Source organism: Mytilus californianus, unplaced genomic scaffold (genome assembly GCF_021869535.1).
Source record: "Mytilus californianus isolate M0D057914Y unplaced genomic scaffold, xbMytCali1.0.p SCAF_3, whole genome shotgun sequence".
Lineage (NCBI taxonomy): Eukaryota > Metazoa > Mollusca > Bivalvia > Mytilida > Mytilidae > Mytilus > Mytilus californianus.
Genome location: NW_026262679.1, coordinates 112,142,597 through 112,164,476, shown reverse-complemented (window position 1 = coordinate 112,164,476; position 21,880 = coordinate 112,142,597). Strand labels below are relative to the sequence as shown.

Here is a 21,880-nt window from a genome sequence, read left to right as displayed (position 1 = left end):
CCATTTTATTTGCGTCTGAGCCATGCTCGACCTAGTCTGAACAATGCTCGACCTAGTCTGAACCATACTCGACCTAGTCTGAACCATACTCGACCTAGTCTGAACCATACTCGACCAAGTCTTAACCAACCTAGACATATTTTTTGTATCTATCTATTGTATTTCATCAATTTAGGAACTGTTTTTAACAGCTATTTCCCCTGGCTAGAAATTTGAACAACAATTTGATATTTAAAATGTATTCAATATGGCATTGAAACCAAAATGTTAAAAATAAACATAATATAAATTCAACACCATATTCATCAACACTTACATATATATATATCACCTCTAAAATAAGAATAAAACAAGCTGATCCAATAATCTCAAAACTGAATTGTGACTAATATTTTCAATGTTATTCAAAATTTTTTGAATGTTTCAGATATATTTTATGGTTACTGGACAATTTTCACCATTTACTTAAGCCATGTATAGATTTATGGTGTCAGTTGAGTTTAGTTAATAATGCAGTGAACATTTTTTTTATTAAAATATATTTAGAATAGTATATAAAGCAACTTAATAAATTTAAAAGATCACACCTTTGTTTTGTAAAACCAAGAATTTACTATAATCATCATAATAGAACTTCCGTAGCAATCCTTGATCACCATTTAAAAAAGGAAATGTGTTCCAAAGTTGCAGGAAAAATTTATTTGAATAAAATTTAAATAACTTTCGTCAAAATTAAAGACATGGCATACAAGAAGAACTTACTTATCTAGTGAATTCAAAAGGCCTTGCGATTTAAGTTTTACAGGATGTTGCAATTTTTACTGAATGTTAATTAGAAATTAATTCTCTCTGACCAGGTGTGATCTTTTAATGAGTTTGCCCCAAGCAGGAGGTATTACTTTATACTTTACCACTATTCAGAAATTTTTTTTTATTTATTTTTTTAACTTTTTTTATCCCTTTTTGATATATATTATATGTAATATATCCCAAATTATAATAAGAATAGATATATTTCTAATATAAGGTTAAACAATTTCAGTGATTTTTTGGTTGTTGTTAACTCATTAAAATGATAATTATATAGCTATTGTATGTAACCATGTAGTTTTTCTTTAGGAATTTAGGAAAATTAAATTTAAAAAAAACAACCCCACATGCCAACCAAGAAGCACCTTAATAAGGTTTTATTACCCTCAGTAAAGGTGTGGTTTTTTAGGTAAAAGAACCTTTTTTTTTAACAAAACTCTAAAACTTAAAATTAATATAATTAAATTATTATATAAGATAATTTGATTTAACTATCTCTGTTTGATAAATCTGAGAATCATGTAAGGATGTAAAAATATGTTTTTTATATATATCTTTATTTTATTGTGGCTGTTATCATGTCAGAAAAAAAGAAATGAAATTTAACAGCTAAAAAAAGTAGAGGTTATTTGGTCAAGTATGGTTCAGACAGGTCGAGTATTGTTCAGACCTTTGGTCGAGTATGGTTTAGATTGAAAAATTGGTCGAGTACAGGTCGAGAATGGGTTAAGACTGTTTCAGACTGGTCGAGTAATAGTTCAGACTTTTTTCAATGGCAAAGATAAGGGTCAAGTACAAATCAGTACGGTCGAGTATGGTTAAGACTGGGGTCGAGTAATGTCGAGTAAAATTCAGACCAATTCAGACTGGTCGAGTTAAAATCAGTACAGTCGAGTACAGATATAGGCCATTTCAGACTTTTACTGGTTTGTAGTGAATAATAATTGCAGTACAGTTTCAAAACAACAGAAATATTCTGATAGGACGAATAACCTTTCTTCTTTTTCTTTCTTATGTACAAGCTTCCTATCTTAGGAACACTCCCCAGACTACAAAATGCCCTGTCATCAGTAAGCAGATGCTATTTAAATTCAATGATTTGAGAGTCTGTTGCTATCTTAGTACTATCTTTGTACTAATGTAGATTTTATGTTAGCATTATCTTGTACTAAGATGGATGTTCAGATGGTAATTTTCTTCCTTTTTTAGCTTTTGACTATTGAAGCTTTAAAAATGTAGTTCCTTGATCTAATGCTTGGTTTTCGTAGATCTTACTGCATCACAGTCAAATGTGAAAAATAAATGCTTGAATATAATAATAAGTTGAGGACAGCTATCCACCAAAGTTCAAATAAATGATGTAAGCAATTATTGGCAACCGTACGGATTTCAACAATGAGGAAAACCCGTACCGTATTGTCGGCTTTAAAAGGCCCCGACATGAAAAATATGAAACAATTCAATTAAGAAAACCAACGGCCTAATTCAAAACAAAACACTTTACGAAAAACAAACAAGACAGACATGAACCAACGACAACCACTGAACAACAGGCTCCTGGATTGGGACAGGCACATAAAGAAGATGGCGAGGTTGAACATGTTTGTGAGCGCTCAACCCTCCCCTTACCTGGGACTGTGGGCTAACAGCATAACATAAGAACAAACTATAAAATCAGTTGAAAAAGGCTTAACTCACCAGATCGATACAAAGCAGAAAAACATCAAACATAAACACAGACAGGACGAGGCAGGGTATTTATCCATCCCTCATCCCTAACAACAAAAAAGGACACTAAGTACAGATCTGAGAGTACTCGCAGTTACTGTTAGTTTAAAGCCAATAACAACTAAAAAAAATGATGTATCTAAGACTAAAATATCAATCAGTACACATCCAACATCAAATGGATTAAGTGTAAAGACGTCATTAACAGTCAGAGAAAAACACTGCTTCAATTACTGCTAGATTTAAACACACAAATGACCTCCAATACGTGTGTAAGAGTTGTCTCCCATACCCCAGGTATACCTACTTAAAGTCCCTTATATTTTATTTTGGTTTTCATATAATTTGTCACAAATGTATCCGAAAGACGGTATGCAGATTTACTTCCAACATCGGTTTGGTTTGGTTAAGGATGTCCTTCTTGAACAGTTTTCGGATAAATACTGTCAATGCAGTTTAGAGAAATCTTTACGATAAAACAATGAGCAAAATACATACCATATAGTGAACTATTAAAGGCCCCGATGTAACATTTTAGAAATATTTAAAGCATCAGCTGTCAAATTCATGTTCACCGATTTGTTTCTAATTCTCATTTTGATTTATAACATACTAAAACGTATATCCAAATTACAATAAGTCTAAAAAAAAAAACCAGTTAACTATGCATGTACTCGATAATATATATCAGCATTTCGTGTGTATTGAAGTCTAGACGCCATCTTATTAATCATCGAGATGACCTCAGAAGACTGTCGACGGTCACATAACCCGATATAAACATAAACATAAATTATAAAATATAAATAGATAGCAACCTCGTGCAATTGAAATTTTCTAGGTCTGTTTGATTTCATGTTATAGGTTAGAAAAATAAGTATCATCGATTTTACCTGTTTAAGAATGAGTTTTTATTGGATCGAATCAGTCAACGAAATGGTTCACCTTTGTTTCACTTTCAATGTTGACATTCTTTTCCTTTTAATGGCTGAACACGACTAATACATGCGTAAGCAATCTCTAGCTAATTGGTTTAATTGAAGGTCACATGAAATGGATTCAATGAGGTCAATGAGGTCGAATTATTTACTTGCATATTTTGACAAAATTAAACCAAATTGGGTGCTGAAAGCGAATTATCATTTAATTATTTCACTTTTATTAATGAATGAACAAGAAAAAAATCATATCCTAATTATTTTCATATCTCGTAACTAATGCCTCTTTAAGGGAATGCAAACAAAAGATAATTATTGTTGAATTACAAGGTCATTGTTATTGTATTATATATCAGAATCACACAAAGACAATTCAATGACATCTAATCAATTCTTTGTGTTTCAAACAGCATGATCTTTTTCGTTTATCATATTTGAAAGCTGTTTATGTTGATCGAAATCAGAATTCCATCCATCTAATATAACAAATGGGATCTTGTTCTTTTAATTCGATGTATTCTATCTAGTATTTTTATGTAATAAAATAAATAAAAACAATTGCTGATACTTGACTTTAAGTATTGCTCTCCACCTATTGCAGTTTATTCTAAATTCTGACCAAGAATGCACTACTCTTTTTCACATACATCACCGGTGATCATGTGGAGAGAGAGAGAGAGAGAGAGAGAGAGAGAGAGAGAGAGAGAGAGAGAGAGAGAGAGAGAGAAAGTACTTGTTTGTATACTCAGGTGAATCACAAAATATCAAATGAACCACAATATAATTGTTTCTAACTTGGAGCAGGATGTGCTTACCCTTCCGGAGCACCTGAGATCACCCCAGTTTTTGATGGAGTTCGTGTAGAGTAAGAAAGGGAATTATTGTCTGGGGACCTTCATACTCAATTCCATCACTATATCAGTCAAACTGACAATGAATCAAGTTGATAAACCTGCTATAAAGAAAGAGACACAACCAAACAAAGCCATGGAATAAAAGAAAGTTACCCTTCAACCTCAACAAGGCGACAAAACGCGCAGCATCTTGAAAAGAAGAAGGGGAAATGAAAACTGTAAGCTCATCCGAATCCAGGACTGCCACAGCAGTCATTAAAATGGTAGACTCAGCAAAACAAGTAGCTGCACCAGAAGTGTCACAGATGTAATACCAAATAGGGAGTAGTAAACGCAATACAAAACTAACAACCAAGGCGTTTACAGTATAACGCCAACAGAATATAAGAAAAAAGCATAGCCAAAGAAAGTATGAAATAAAAAGACAATCCATACATACCGAAAAGTCAATGTATAAAGACACGTTACAGCGATTGTCGGCAAACGTTGAAACCCTTCAAGCAAAACATAACAAAAATGAAGTTTAGACGTAAGTTAGCAAATTGAAAACGCTACAGAACATAGTGAGCAATTTTTTTACATGTATTTGAATGTTAAAAACCAAAGACCACAACCATCACCATCAATAGAACTCATCAGTGGTTGCCGTTATTCGTGTCGCTTTTAATTTGAATATTTAAATACCATATTGTAAGTTTGAACGAAACTTGTGACATATATCTACTATCTCTAAAGCTTAATGTACTATTAACATCCTTGAACTGAGGGATTTTCTAATGTCATTCCATAAACAATGCAAGAAAAGGTTACAACTATTCGTCATGTTGTTTATAATATCTAGCAGTCATGTACCTTGGTGTCTTGGGATTCTATGGTGAGAAATAACTTCCTCTGTCATTTCTAGACTGACACTTTGATATAATTAATACAATGCATCTTGTTACATCCTCCCACTGATACAATGTATGGCTAAGTTGAATATATCGTGAACGGTAGAGATATGGTTAGTGTCTATATCATTTATGGATATTCATAAATCAATATAGGTAGATGTAATGTCTACATATGAATGAGACGGTAACCAAACAACTCCGTACTTCAACACTCCTCCCATTCCAACATGTGCAAGTACCGGCATCTATTTTCCAATTTATCAACTATCACATGTCCTGAACAGTTAAAATAAAAATTGTCAATATCGAACTTGACCTTCATTTTCTAATCAGAGACAAAATGTTAAAATTTGAAAAGTATTGGTTGAACGGTTTATAAGTTACTGCACGGAATTTGTTCGCAGTCTCCCTTCCGCCGTTCTTCACACCATTTTCATCATCTTTTTTTTTCTTTCTGAAAACCCGGTTAAAAACTAAGACATATAGTGTTTTACGACTTTGGTGACTTTCTATCTAATCAATAATCAATCGGTACTTCCCTTGATCATAATTTAGATTTATTACACTACTAATGGAATGTTCCATAAGTCAAATCTGGAAAGTGGTTCTATTCTAAACCAAACATTATCTTGTCGATTTCTATCAATAAAATTAACTTTAGTTTGACCATTCATGTTCTTTTAAGAAAAAGTATAACAAAATCTAAAAACTGAGATTTTTATAAGCAGTATGAAAGTACACCATAGGAATCAAATCAAACATGTGGCATATATACTATCTAGTTTATCAAATGACGAGTTCTCTGACACTTTTCACCATGTACAATTCAGATCTATTGAGAAATCGTTTTTATATTATACTCTTTTTTTATGGCGACTAATACAGTTTCTTATTAAGGACATTGTTGAGTAGTAAATAACATCTATTAGAAAGAAGACAAAATAAAATTTTTTCTTTAAAAAAAATGTCTTATTGTTTAATTCTAATTTTTGTTTTGTTTTGTTTGTTTTTTGCCATGTGAATATCTTAGTAAAATCTATAAACTCACATTTTTCGATGTTTGGTGCATTTGATTGAAAGCGTGCGGTTCAAGACCAGACGTTTTTTTAATCACTAATCTAGATGCAATTACTATAAGTGTATTGAAAAATAACTGGACAAGTTAATAATGTGAATAAATATTCGCAAAGAAAAGAGTTAACAATAACTTGATGAAGTGGTTATCTCAAATGAATAGATATCTATAACAATAGAATAGTATTATGCATGTACATAATACTATGTACATGCATAATATAGCTATTTATAGCTATTTATACCCAATATTCTAGAAGCTATCAAATTATCCGACGCCTTCTTGAAGATTGTATTTTATTTCAGTACTGAATGAGTACCTTACTAGTCTGTTTCTTTATTGTCTATCGATACATGTCATTTCAAATAATCTTAAATTCATATTGCCTCAAATATCAAATGATACTGACCTACAGACATTGACCAGTCAAATATACAGACTTATTAATTTAATGTTTATGGTGGAAATAAGTTTCATTTCCTGTCGCAGGAAGAATTCATGCCGAAGGAAGTTATTAAGTGTGTTCACATTTAATTAGAGGCCGTTAGTATCTACATCTTAAACAAAAAAAGCCGTTTTTTTTTATTCGATAGATTCAGAGAACTTGATCATATACTCGTTAAATTAAATCTACATAACTTAACTTTTGGTTTTCTATGTTGTGTCATCTGTACTATTAATTGTCTGTTTGTCTTTTTATTTTTGGCCATGGTGTTGTCAGTTTGTTTTCGATCTATGAGTTTGACTGTCCCTCTGGTATCTTTCGTCCCTCTTTTTTAATCCTGCGTTGAAATCGATACAACATTTAGGAGGTATTAGCTGAGAATTAGACAAAAAAAATAAAATATGGTTTGATTTGTTTCACTTGATTTGTTTATAAAAGCAGATAAGAATAATATATCGCCATAAGAAGTCAGTGTGTTTCAATTTCGTCAAAATAAGCTAAATAGTTATCAAAGGTACCAGGATTATAATTCAATACGCCAGACGCGCGTTTCGTCTACATAAGACTCATCAGTGACGCTCAGATCAAAATAGTTATAAAGCCAAACCAGTACAAAGTTTAAGAGCATTGAGGACCCAAAATTCCAAAAAGTTGTGCCAAATACGGCTAAGGTAATCTATGCCTGGGATAAGAAAATCCTTAGTTTTTCGAACACTATTGTTGATGTATTATTGGTTTGCATGTCAATAAATTAAACCTAATTACTTGAATCCGTATTCATGCAACCTTTAACTTGACCTTTTGTGGAGATAGGTTGCCGCATGTGTTCAGTATGTGGTCAGCGTGTTTCTTCATTAAAAAGAAATAAATTACGTTGAAAAATTACACATGAGAGCCACAGGGTTTATCAATTTAGTTGACAAATCCAGCACACAAAAATGCATTCTTACCATGTCAGAACCATGATTTACATATTTATATATTTAATCTATTACATGAAATCAAACAGACATAGAAAAATCGTCCTTATATGATTGCATGTATTTGTCTGTCTTTCTATTCATATTTTTACTATGTTTATATCTAGTCTAAATTACGTACGGAATGCTGATACATTACAACGCGTTCATGCATTGTCAATTGTTTCTTTTTGGACTTTTTGTAATTTGGATATTCGTGTTAGTATGTTATAAAACAAATATGAAAGTTTCGGTCAAATCAGTGAACATCCCTGAATTTGAAGCTAATGTCCCTTTGATACTAAATACAATATACGTTAATTAGACGATTAAGACTTATTCCAAATTCCACACTTAAAGGGGCATTAGCTGTCAAATTCATCTTCACCGATTTGACTCAAATTCTCATATTTGATTTATAACATCCTAAAACCTATATCCAAATTACAAAAAGTCTAAGATAAACAATTTACAATGAATGGACTCGACAATATGTATCAACATTTCGTGTGCATTTTTGTCTAGACGTCATCTAATTAACTATCGAGATGACCTCCGAAGACTGCCGACGGTCAAATAACCCTATATAAACATAAATATAAACAGATAGCGTCCACGTGTAATTAGATTTTTCTAGGTCTGTTTGATTTCATATTATAGGTTTAAAAGTATGTTTACCTTTAAATAGCTGAATACATGCGTAACCCATCTCCAGCTAAGGGGTTAAATTAAAGGTCACATGAATACGGATTCAATGAGGTCGAATTATTCACTTGCACTTGCAAGTGAGTAATTCATCACCAATGTTTCTTATCTTATTTTGACAAAATTGAACCAAATTGCTTATAAAAGCGAATTAGTATTTCACTATATCACTTGCATTAATGATTGAACACAAAATAAAATCATATTTTAATTTTTCTATATCTCGTAACTAATGCCTCTTTAAGCATAAATAAGTTTTTTACCTTTTCTGATATTCTTTTCTGTATTCTTATAACTATAACATTACATAGGCTGTTCCATGGCATTGGCCTGTAAGCGGGCAATACACCATGTACTGATAATTGCATTTTTCTGTAATTCAGTTAACTGACAAGGAATTTTACTACTATAAAATAATCGTCTTCCCTCGAGAATTGTGTGACATTAAAATTCTACATCGATACTTTGACATAAATGTTGTAATATTTTCCTCAGGGGGGTGCGAAGTACAAAGTCAAATAGAGAGCTAGACACGTTTATCAGGAATATATAAAGGTTCGGAAAGAGATGATACATAACAAAAGGTTTTACCTGAAGCAATTTCTGAGTAGGAAAACATGTATGCTGTTCGTGCGCATAACAGGTGTTTCTAGAATTAGACACAACTGGCGTTGCTTGAATAAGTTTAATCAGGTACGCTGTTTTCAGAAGTTAAGAAAAACAACAATCTATATTGTTTAGGGCATAAAGCAAAGTTTCAAACTTAGTTTTAGCTAAATTACATAACTTTAAAAACTGAAGATATAAGATACATCATAAATTCTAATAAAAAAAAACCATTAACATATACAAAATCGTCAACCTGAACTTCAATAAAGAGTGTAAGTAAAATAGCTGAAACTATATGCTGAACATGCGTACGATCTATCACATTCTTGCAGCATGGAATTTGAATGTATTTCTTTATGATTGTCATGAATACTACATAAAGAGGCGTACGATACTAAGGAGGTTTTAAAAACTGATAAGTCAAGAGACACAAGAGACGTTGAAAAGACAAACAAGTTCACAAAACGTTTCATAGAAAACTAAAGACTGAGCAACATGAATCCCACCAAAACTGGGGGAATCTCAAGTGTTCTTGAAGGGTGATCTGATCCTGCTCCACTAGTGACACCCGTCAAAATACCCATTGTAATTACACATTCAGTGATTAGTTTTCTTCGGTGATGTCACAATCAAGGAAAAGAGAATTGGATTGTGGGCAGTAACGACAAATTCGAAAATATCCGAAGTCATCTGTGACACAGACATTTCATAGAGTTCGTAAAACGTTCGGAGAAATGACTTCAAAAAAACCACCTTGAATCCTTGGTTCTATAGCTTCCTTGTAAGCAGCAACCATCTGTCAAGGAAATCATGATAAGAAACACAAGCTCTGGAGTATTGTATCAAATTTTATATATATATTCCATACGCAGGCTCTTGTTCATTTTTCCAGTGAAGCTCCTATAAGAAATTCTGCTTTATATAAATGAAAAACCAAGTCGGACAGAAGAGGAGAAAAGTTGTTCACATAGGAATGTCGATTGTTTGAAAAAAAAACATTCTCCAAACGTAACAAATATGGTGTCAATAAAAAAAACTCAAGCATCTTGATGGTGTCATTCTCGCTAATTTTTTGTTTGTTATACAGTTAGCATCTATACAAGAAAGAAGAATATGAAACAGAATAAAATATCGATTACACTGTCAGACCATTAAATTGATAATAACAAACAAAAGCTAGGAAAAACGAAAAATTTAAATAAGCAAATCTCATCTCCATATTTCTATAAACAACAAAACAGAACTTTACACTAAAAAGCTACATTGTAGTAGGACGACCCCAAATCCATTCTTAATCAGTGGTAAAGTCAATAGAAACAGAACATGATCTCAGTCACTGAGGATATAGTTGTACATTGTACTTTTCTTTTATCGATGTGCATTGTACTTTATTGAAGGCCTTGAGTAGACAATTGTATCATTTTCTAGAATCCATAAAATATACTTTTGTAAATCTGCTATGGCGCAAGTGCTTTCCACGACGAAGTTTACGTCTGAAACACGTCATATTTATCGAAAGAGAATAAAATTCTTCGAGTAAAACGCATTTAATTGTCACTTTCAGCACTTTTGCAACGCTATTAGTTTTCTCCTGTCTGATTATTATCTGAAAGTGTTTACCTTCAATATGAAACCCCTGGTCAATTCTCAAAAGTTTTTGACATATATAACCAAATGATTAATGAGAAAATATTATGAAAGTGTTTTACAACTAAAATAGATGTGAATCAATGAGATATAGAAATGTGATCAATGTATTTGACCGTTGTCAGGCGGGCTTGTAAGCCTTATATTGATTCAATTACATTAACGATACCAATTTTACTGAATAGACGAATAGGATGACCGATACGGTGTTTTTATTTCTCAACTCACAGGAGACATTTTTCGCCATCTAAAATACACGAATCACTGATCTATAAATAACCGATTGTGTCCTTCTCCCACTTGTGATATTGAGTGTGGATCACGTGGTGTGGATATGCATGGCGGTAAATGCATTCATAGCCTGTTGAAACATCCGGTCTCGTTACGTTTCGATTTTTCCGTTTTTAAATGTTTTTTGTTTGAATTTTGATTTATATCCTAAATAAATCTATGAAATTTCGAACATCTGTAAGATACTGTTGCATCGTATTGACATTGAAAACTTTTTATTCATTACTAAAATATAAAATGAAGTCCAAAAAATGTTGAACTAACACTCGTAGTAACAGAAAAAAAGACTTAAACACGAAAACCTAACATTGGTTTTATTCATGAAAAAAGGTCAAGGTCAGATGAATTCTTACAGACGCTCTCAACTTAAGATGATTCTATCGATAAAATATAGCAGACCATATGCTCTTAGTAAATAAGAAAAAGTTTTTATGTCAAAAACTCACTCTGAATAGATCTTTTATCTACTGAAATACTAAGTCTGTTTACAACAGTTAGCATGTCGCCTTCGAATTTCAATACTCGTTAGGTAAAATAATAACATAAAAAAGAGCATCTTCAGGTGTGCACACGGATTTCAACAGTATACAGAAGTCTATACATAAACTTTATAGAATTCAGAGTAAAAAGATAAATCAAATTGATATAAGAATTTTTCACGGTTTTATCTCCATACATAAATCAAACATGGTGTCCTTCCATTCTCCCTTATTTTTTGTTCTTTTCCGAGTGGTGTTTTTATATTGCTCTTTCTTATGAAGCATTTACTTTTCTTAGGTGGTTCGATATTATATTGTTTGAGTGACTCAGATTTTATTAGATGTAACGTTTTCACAACTTAACAACTTAAACACTAAGAATACAAATATCATTGATTGTCAAAACTTTTGATAAATTATTTTTTTTTAAATTTATAATAGAACTAGATCATATGGACATAGAAAACCACGCTCGCACTATCACATTCCAATGTTAAGTTAACCGCAATATATTGGTCAAAACCCTTATTTTGGCATATATTGTTAAAAGTTTAGACCACAATGAGCGTCTATACTTTCAAGTTAATGTGACCACAACTTAATGGTAAAATCTATTAGATGAAATTGAATGTGAACTAACTTTAAGACACTGTCAGTACTCTTAGATAAGTTCTTTGTGTCTATAGTCCTTTTGATAGTTACACCTTTTTCTTATAATGCGCTGTTACCAAAGTAGGGAGTGAGCACTTTCAATCAAGTTTAACCCCGCCACAATCTTAATGTGTCATGAGTAATTCAGTGTAATTCAAAGGTTGAAAAGACAAGGCAATTTACGGGTCATAACCGGATATTTTAAGGAATAAAAACCACTTTATTGCAACAATGTAACCAATATATATAGTACAGTTTGTTTGCCGGCATATTGACGTAAATCCCTTAGCTTATTGTATTAATATGTTAATTATCTGAGTTATTTCACTATATTTATGCTTTCTAAAGCAGCTTTAAATTGTGCATATGGTTTAAGAAGTGATGTATTTTTTCATTTAGGTTTAGCAAATCAACCGGATAAGATAGATTTATTATATTTTCTCTAGTCAATTGAAGTAAACATCCGTAACGATTACTTGTTATTACTTGTTTGGTTTTAAAAGCTGCTGCTAACTCTTTCTTAAACACGAATTAAAATATTCACAGTCTTTTTAATGTTATCTATTTCCGATTTTCTTAAATAATATCACTGGAATCAATTTCTGATGCCAATCTTACTGGTAGCAATAGACAGCTATGATTGTTCACATGCGATTCAAATATCAATACTACAGCCGACACGTATAAGAAGTTTATAAAATAAATACGTTTTAATTCCATAAATTTTCGTACTATCTATGATTTTGTATTCTTTGTTGAGATGTATATATTAACTGTACAGTTTACTTAAAAGTTGTATACTGTAGATGGCATGTACCACGCATGTTAGGATGAATCGCTAATAATCAATGACATTGTCAGTCGTAACTGATAGAATACTTTTCAAATATCTTTTTCAATGAAGAATGAAGCACATTCAAGAGAGGAATGAGTCTTTATAATAACTCCAGTGCTTCTATTTTAAGTAAGGAATTTATATTTCCTACTTTAGAAGTACACGTTTCTGTGATTGTTGGAATAGTTTTAGGATTAATTATTATAGGGACAATTTTTGGAAATATTTTAGTACTACTTGCTGTATTTTATAACATCCATTTAAGAAGTACGACAAACTTTTTCATAGTCAATCTTGCCGTTGCAGACTTGCTTTTAGGTATATTAGTTTTACCATTTTCGGCTACATTAGAAATACTCGGATATTGGCCATTTGAGCGACAGTTCTGTGAAATATGGGCTGCTGTGGATGTTTTATTGTGCACGGCTTCGATAACGACCCTATGCGTAATAAGCGTTGACCGATATATTGGCGTCACCCGACCCCTACGACACTCATCAATCATGACAGAATCACGAGCTTTTATAGTCATAGCGGTCGTATGGATATTATCCGCGGCCGTTTCCCTTGGGCCTTTACTCGGATGGAGGAAAGAACCTGATCCTGACTCCCGGAGATGCTTAGTCAATGACGACAAGGGGTACGTCATATTTTCGGCTGCGTTTTCGTTCTACATTCCAATGATAACAATTGTGCTGCTATATTACCGTATATACCGCGAAGCTGTGAAGCACACTCGCTGCCTTATGGCTGGTGTCAAAATCTCTAAAGACCAAGAGACCATCACTTTACGGGTCCACATAGGAAGACATAACAGCCACGGTGTTGTTCAAAGTGTACCTTGTCGAACAAATGGTCACTCAGACCATGTCATGTATTTTTCATCTCGTCCTAATTTTAAACAGAATATTTCCAATAAAATTGCCAAGTTTAAAAGAGAGAAAAAAGCAGCGAAAACATTAGGAATTGTGGTTGGTGTATTTGTTCTGTGCTGGTTTCCATTCTTTTTCTGTTTACCTTTAGGTAAGTTTTTTATATTGTACTATTACATCGTATATCTGAAAATATTACTTCAGGTAAAATAACACAAAATTGACCTTTGGAAGAGATGTAAACTATTAAGAATATTTAAACTAGTATTTGAAAATGTAAGTTCTAGCTAACTGATATTTCGGGCGTAAGATGGCCTTGTGTATAATTGTTCATGTATTTGATTTAATCGTTATTGAAATAATTGTATACATTCATTGATGAAAGAAATCTCAGAGTCAAATTTTCCCGGAGATGTTTACCAGGTTTTTTTTTACATTACCATGAATTAAACTTCTGATGATGTCAAACCTAAGACAATTTTTACACAAGGATTGGCAATGTCACAACTCACAACTCACAAGAAATCTCTTTAAACCTAAACGCTTTTAGAGAATTCAATGTTTATTCTCCCGTGCATCTTCGAAGTCAAAAATTGACAAACGGTCATTTAAAAAGGGAGTAAAAACTGAGTTAGATTGCATATAATTTATTTTTGAAAGCTAATTATACTTTGAAACATTGATAAAAAAAACTGTGAAGATACAAAAGTGATTACTTTAAGAACAAATAACACATTTCTATTGAAGTTTTTTTTTACTTGTAATTTTATGTTTACGAATCATCATGAATGATAACTCTTTTTTTGGCAAAAGTATGTCTTGCAATCAATTTCCAAAAGAACTTTTGAATTTTAAACAAAAATATTCTACTTGAGCTTCCGTTTGAAAATTAAAAGCAATGTTGTCATTAATTAGCATGGTCGATGGCAATAACAGCGACGGCATGTTGAGAGATAGCTGTCAAAGTCATTGCGGTGAATTACATTTGCGCGAAAAGAAATCATTACGTTTGCGCGTAAATAAATCATTTCGTTTGCGCGTAAATAAATCATTACGTTTGCGCGTAAATAAATCATTACGTTTGCGCGCAGCTATTGATTACATTTGCGCGCATTCTTTTTACAAGTAAACAAGGTAAATTACACTTATTCAATGTATCTATTTAACTACTTACAAGTAACCCTTCCATTAGTCTAAGTCCCCCTGTTCACCATTGAGGATGTAGAAGTGGGTTTCGAGCAGGATAAGTCCTTTTATTATGAACAAGCACAAACTCCTGGAAATATAAAGATGTAAAAATAAAGCAAAGCTAAAGAGTAAAAGTACAGAATTTACATGCCGGTACAAGCTGAATATTCGAAGCCCAGTGCTTTAAGAGATTGAATTCTGTCAACTTTTGCATTCTGGTATTTTCGGAAAAGTACCATCGTATACTCTTTTTTGTTTTTACTTCCACGTACAACTGTTTGTGTTTCAAGCCTTCTTAGTTTGGAAGCAAAATGGTAATCCCCCTGCAATATTCGCAATTAAGTTACAATTTCTTAGGATTTCTTATGATCACTTTAAAATATGTTTTTTAGAACTCAATGTGAATAATATCTAATGAAAAATGAAAAATATGTTCAAAATTAATAACTATCGACACATTTATTACGAATTATCTTTATATTTACCTGCATTACCTGTAAAATTAATGCACGCAAATTTAAAAAAAAAACCAAATTTGCGCCAACGTAAAAAAAATGTAATCCCCAAATGCGCGCAAATGTAATGCCCGTAAAATGGGTCCACAAAGCAATTTGTATTTGAACTAGAGAAAAATATTGAAAAATCATTTGATAATACCTCTTTTATTTATACAAAAGAAACGTTAACCAAAATGTGTTGACGTCATCAGACTCGCGTAGACGCGAACGCTGGTCAATCAAGTTTGGCTTAGTACTCAATTTCAGTATATAGATAATAAACATCTCCGAAAGTTAAATTAAGTGGACAAATATATAAAGGTTGAGGTACACCACGAACAGTGTGTTAAAATAATCCTAGCATGACGGAAATTCTCTTCGATATCGTAACAAAAAGTAAACATACTCTCTACAAACCACCTTTTTTTCTTTTACAGTTATCAACACCTAAAACAATATTTTGAAAATCCTAGTTAAGATTTTAATGATGAAGTTATGTCGCAAAGCCTATTTGATTCCAGTCAAGAAAAACATTAATGAACATGAACGCGGACAAGTAACACAATTTCCTACAAACTGATATTTGATACTTGTATTACCGTAAGTGATATAGTTAAAAACAAGAAACACGTTGCTTTCAGCTACAATTCATGAACACATTCGTGCATCATTTAATCAGTAATTTCATTATCAACAATCAAAACCAGGATACAGGGTTACTGAAAAACTACCTACTACGGTTGGCATATATCCAATGTGGAGACTTAAAAATTCAAAAGATCTGTTAAAATATAAACAATAATAGTCCCGCTCTTCGTGCAATAGTATAACAACCAATTTGACTACTTTACTCTTTACACTAGCATTCCTCATTCCGAATTTAAAAACAGATTTAAAAAAAATGTCCAACTTTGTTTAAAAGACAGAAAGGCCGACGCAGATCGAATGTCTTGTTTTAGAAGGGAACACATAATACTTTGTTAAAAAAGCCACTCTGATTCCAGCAGAAAGTTCACTGAAACTGTGATCTTCAAAATACTGGATTTTTTGTTGACAACATGTTTTTTACTTTTGGAGGACATGATTTTCAATATCAAACGCATTCTTAATGGAACCAATTGTGCCCCTCTGCTTTTCGGTTTGATCCTTTATTCTATTAAGGTAGACTTCATATAAAAATAAATAATAATCAAGAAAAATATAGGTGATGTCCTTTCACTGAATAATTCAATAATTGGTGAAAATGTTGACTGCATCTATCCTAATGAACTTTAAATAATCGGTTCCACCGACACAATTAAGTCTGCCTCATATTTTGACTTACTCCTAGAAAATGACAATTAGGGAAACTTTACGACAAAAGAGAGGATTTTGATTTTCAAAATTTTGAACTTTTCATTTCTGTGTTGCAACATTCAAGCAGAGCCTGCATACGGAACATATATCTACTAGCTGATCTAGGGCCTGCCTTTCCTATTACAATGCCATTTATATAGGGTTACTGCTTACAATGAAGCTAGTGCATCAAGGGTATCAAGTTGTAATGCTGAAGTCATCCCTTTGAAAATTTTTGGACGCCATCATGGTTTGGTTGACCGTTATGGAGTATCTGTGTCACATATAGGACTACGGAAATGTTCCACTTGTCGTTCTCTTTTTATCGATTGTGACAATACTGAAAGTGACTTATTTCCGAATGTTTACCAGCCTGAGAAACACGACGAGTACCACACGTAGAGCAGGGACTACTTACCTTTCCGAGGCACGTGAGTTCATCCCGGTTTTTGGTGAGGTTCGCGTTGCTAAGTTTTCTATGTCATGTTTAATTATATATATATAGTTGTTTGTCCTTTCGTTGTTTTTATTTTTGTCTATGGTAATGTCTTTTAATAGCAATTATGATTTTCTAATGCTCCCTTGGTATCTTTTCTCTCTTTTTTTTACTAGTAAATGTCCTTAAAACTGCCGAAATTAGGGAACAGTTCGTAATAAATGAAAAGGAGATGTGACATGATTGCATACGAGACAACTATCAAGCAGAGCCCAAATGAAGCGGATTTAAGCAACTATAGTTATCATACGGCCTTCAACAATTAACAAAAAACCCTACCGTATAGTCAGCTATCAAAGACCCCGACATCACAAAATGTGACACCAACGACCTGAGACATGTCAAAACAATATACGTAAGTAAATATGACAAACAGCAACCAACGACAACCAATGAATTACAGGCTGTTTCGAAGTTATTTGAATCACCTAAAATTTGGTCAGCACATATATCTTGGGTCGATCGGCAAACATTTTTGCAAATATACAGTTCTGCTAAGATGTATTTCTTTGAATAAATAAAGCGAAACTACAATGTAAGTATAGTTTGATTTTTTTCTTCTATAGTCAATGAAAATCAAAGAATACAGCTTCACATGAGTGCAGCGATAATGTATTTGAACATGACAAGACAAAATTCACCACATTATTAATTAAAAAAACCAAAAACAACAAAAGACATACAATGCCATTGATACTAGTATTGTAAATACTAATCAGTTGTATAATTATTCATTTCCTAACTATCTTATTATAGACGTGTTAATCCGATGAATATCCTTAAAAGCTGATACGATTTATTATATTACGGAAGGTACGACACTGAAAATAAGAACTTTGTTTTGTAGCATATAAAATTTAAAAAAAATAATAACTACTTGCCATAAAAGTTGTACGACTTGATACAGATTATCTTTCAGTATGTTTAATTCTGCGTTACACAATTAAGTTTGTTCCTCAGCATGCATGTATATTCATGCTTAATTAAAATCTAGGTCTATTCAAAGAGGTGTAAATACTCATTACAACTACTGATCGAAATTTATACATTAAACAAAAACTTTAGGATTATTTTTTAGGTTTCTGATTATTTTTTTTTAGCAAATACAATGAACGAACTCCCAATATAGTTAATGACTTTCTTGCATAGTTACATAAACGATTACGACAGTGTTATGTTTAATTTCGCGGAAAATTACATTTTAGTATTGTTTTAAACATTTCAAAGGCCAATAATGACATGTTACTATGCTTGGAAATCTCGGTAAATAATTCATTCACAGCTTTGTAATTACTATTGCTCTTAAACAAACACTTCCGTAATCTATTTAAACTTTGTACTAAGAACCGTTTCTTGTAAGTGCGCGAGTCCTTTTTTTATTTTGTTATTACGATATTCATATAGAATACGATAAACATTATTGAGCTTGTTTACACATACTTGGTAAGCACAACTCCATACATACTTGGTAAGCACAACTCCATAATAAAGGTCAATTGCTTGAGTGTTTGTTTCTCTATACTGTATATATATAAAAAAAACTCAATCATGATACACGTCCTACGATTTTGAAGACACTTTTAGATTGAAAAAAACTTAAGCAGATTAATCAAAACCACAGTTTATTTTTAAAAGATACACCGCTTTATAATAATAAAAACAAATAAACAGTTACATTTTGTACTTGTCAGCTTTAACATCAACCATTACCGTTTAAATGATTTTTTTTACCCTTAAATTAGTAGGCTTTTTAATCTGGTTGTGCATTTTCAAATTTATCTGGGTTTTTTTTAGTATCAAAACATTCTTACTGTTCACCTTAGTATCTTGCCATTCCAGTTGTGTAACTTAATGTCTTGATAATCTGGCTGTATATCTTAATATCTTTACAATCTAGTTGTGAATCATAGACTTGTCTTTACAATCTAGTTATAATACATCTTTGTTTCTTGGTAATCTAGGTATGTATCTGAGTGTCTTGGTATTCTAGTTGTGAATCGTAGTGTCTTTACAATCTAGCTATGCATCTTAGTGTCTTGCCAATCTAGGTGTGTATCTTAGTGTCTTGGCAATGTAGCTTTGTATCTTAGTGTATTGACAATCTAGCTGTGTATCTTAGTGTCTTGACAATCTAGTTTTGTATCGTATTGTCTTGACAATCTAGCTGTATATCTTAGTGTCTTGACAATCTAGCTGTATATATTATTGTCTTGGCAATCTCTACAAATATCTTAGTGTCTTGACAATTAAGATGTCTACCTCAGTGTCTTGACAATCTCTGCGAATATCTAAGTGTCTTGACAATTAAGCTGTGTATCTCAGTGTCTTGACAATCTCGGCCTGTATCTTAGTGTCACGACAATCTAGTTGTGTCTCTACTTCATGTATCTAACTTTGTATCTTACAGTCTTTACAATCTAGTTGTGTATCTTAGAGTCTTTCCAATCTGGATGTGTATCTTAGTGGTTTGACAATCTAGATGTGTATCTTAGTGGCTTGACAATCTAGCTGTGTCATTGATATATAAAGATGTATCTTTAAGAGACGATGTTTTTCAAGAAGACATGTGATACGACTTAGACTGTTGTGAAGAGCAGCTGGTAAATGTTTTTAAGGATAACATAGAACAATTTTTTTCGCCTTGAAACGCATATAGTCTGCTTCGATTTAATGTTTTAAATACGATGGCAATGCGCACAGTCAATTCCATCGCAAGTGATTTATTTTAAACTACTATATAAAACTTTTTAAAGTCTTTATCTTTAATTCATAGAGTTCCGACTGAGATTTCCTATTTCAACAGCTAGCAAATTTTAAATTACTTCTGAAATTATCTAAATTTAACCGACCATGGGATAAGTAAATTGATGTGATGGACATGGCGTTATCTGTTATCCTAAATATGTTTAATAAAAAATTCAAAATATAAAACAAATAGCCTAATTCAGCCTAAAAATAACGCACGTAAAACAAATAAGGCAGACGCTTGGAAACGAGAAACAAAACATATTGGGTTATGACAAAAAAAAACAACAGAGGGCTTCAATTTGTTTGCCTTAAAAACATGAAATACACTTGTAAGAAATTGAAGACTGCGGAACTAACTTAGACGGAATGGATATTAGATATAACAAAAAATATATAGTTCCTACCTATATTTAGCTTCTTTGTATCTATCTGCTTTATTGACTTCTTATATTCTGAGACATTCGATGCATGAAAAGTCGACGTGGATTTTTAAATTGAACACTTTTATATTCAGTTTCATCATCTTTCCAATTTTGACCCTGTCAGAATTAAAAAAGACAGGTAAAACTGTTAAATCTTTTTAAACCATTGCCTATGATACTTTTATAACCTAGCAATTTCGTCGACATAACTGTTAATGTAATTTCATAGACGAATTCAATATACATACATATATGGTATAGTCGCTTTTATCCTCATAATTTGGACCAAAGTAGATAGTTGTCTCATTGACAATCCAACCACATCTTATTTTTATAATGTTGACAAAATGATATATTATTATCCATTAAAAGTAATCACGTTAATTAAAAAGAAATATGATCGTATATTTTTCCTACTCATTCTTTGAAACTTCACGTGAAATCATGAATAATAGTCCAGACACTAAACATACAGAATATGAGATGACAATACAGATGTATTAAATATTATATATATTTCCTAACTGTTAGCCTTTACAAGATGAGCATTGATATAGATATAACAAAACAAGTATTTTGTCCACATGAAGTGACCGTCGACATTTTTAAAATTTTCTTAGAACAAGTACTCAAACACAATCATATTCTGAAAAAAAAACTGCATATTTGTTTTTTTACAATTTTGAAATTGGACTATAATAACTCAACTTCTTTAAAAAGAAAATCTATATGACATTCGTAGTATTAAGATAGCACATTTACGGTATTTGTGTTGTAGAACGGTAATATATGATCAACTTTGGGAAAGTTACCGGTAAACAGAGATTAAATATACTTGTATATCCCAGACTACCAAAATAATATCGCTGGTATTACTTCAAAAGCTTTATTGTTTGTTCTATCAAAACGAAGGCTCATTATCTGCGATGTTTCTAATTAATAGATAGAAATTGAACAAACAAACAAAATTACCACATACTAGAGCTATCAAAAAGAATGTTTTTGCGTGCAGTTTTAGCATTTTTAAGATTATAAAAAGTGTCAAAACGACTCTGTCCCCAGGAAAAATTATCGCTGATTCTTCAGTTAAAAAAAATCACTGAAAATTATTTATAGCAGTCTTATTAATTTCAAAATAATCAGTCGATAACTGGACGCAATTGACCACACATTCTCCACACGCATCAAAAACTGCCTGGGCACCGGATGACTTAAATTACATAGTTCATTACGCTTTTAGTAATACTATCCTATTAAGGCTTTGGTTCCATATCCCGCGAGGTTGTCGATAAAAACTTCTGATATACAGAAGGCGGAAAAAAACAACGGCGATAAAATAAATGAAATGAAATTTCACAATAAAAGAACTCCTACACCCAAGAATATAGTAAATTGAAAAGGAA

The 21,880-nt window shown here is 32.0% G+C and overlaps 1 protein-coding gene across 1 annotated transcript in view; it reads left to right on the top strand.

Moving 5' to 3' along the window:
* The first annotated feature begins 4,590 nt into the window (after positions 1 to 4,590).
* Positions 4,591 to 21,880, top strand: part of LOC127733721 (alpha-1A adrenergic receptor-like) — a 70,897-nt gene continuing 53,607 nt past the window's right edge. Inside the window, exons 1-2 of the mRNA XM_052243036.1 lie at positions 4,591 to 4,637; positions 13,050 to 13,942. Coding sequence (XP_052098996.1) covers positions 4,591 to 4,637; positions 13,050 to 13,942 — 940 coding nt within the window. The remainder of the gene's footprint in view (positions 4,638 to 13,049; positions 13,943 to 21,880) is intronic.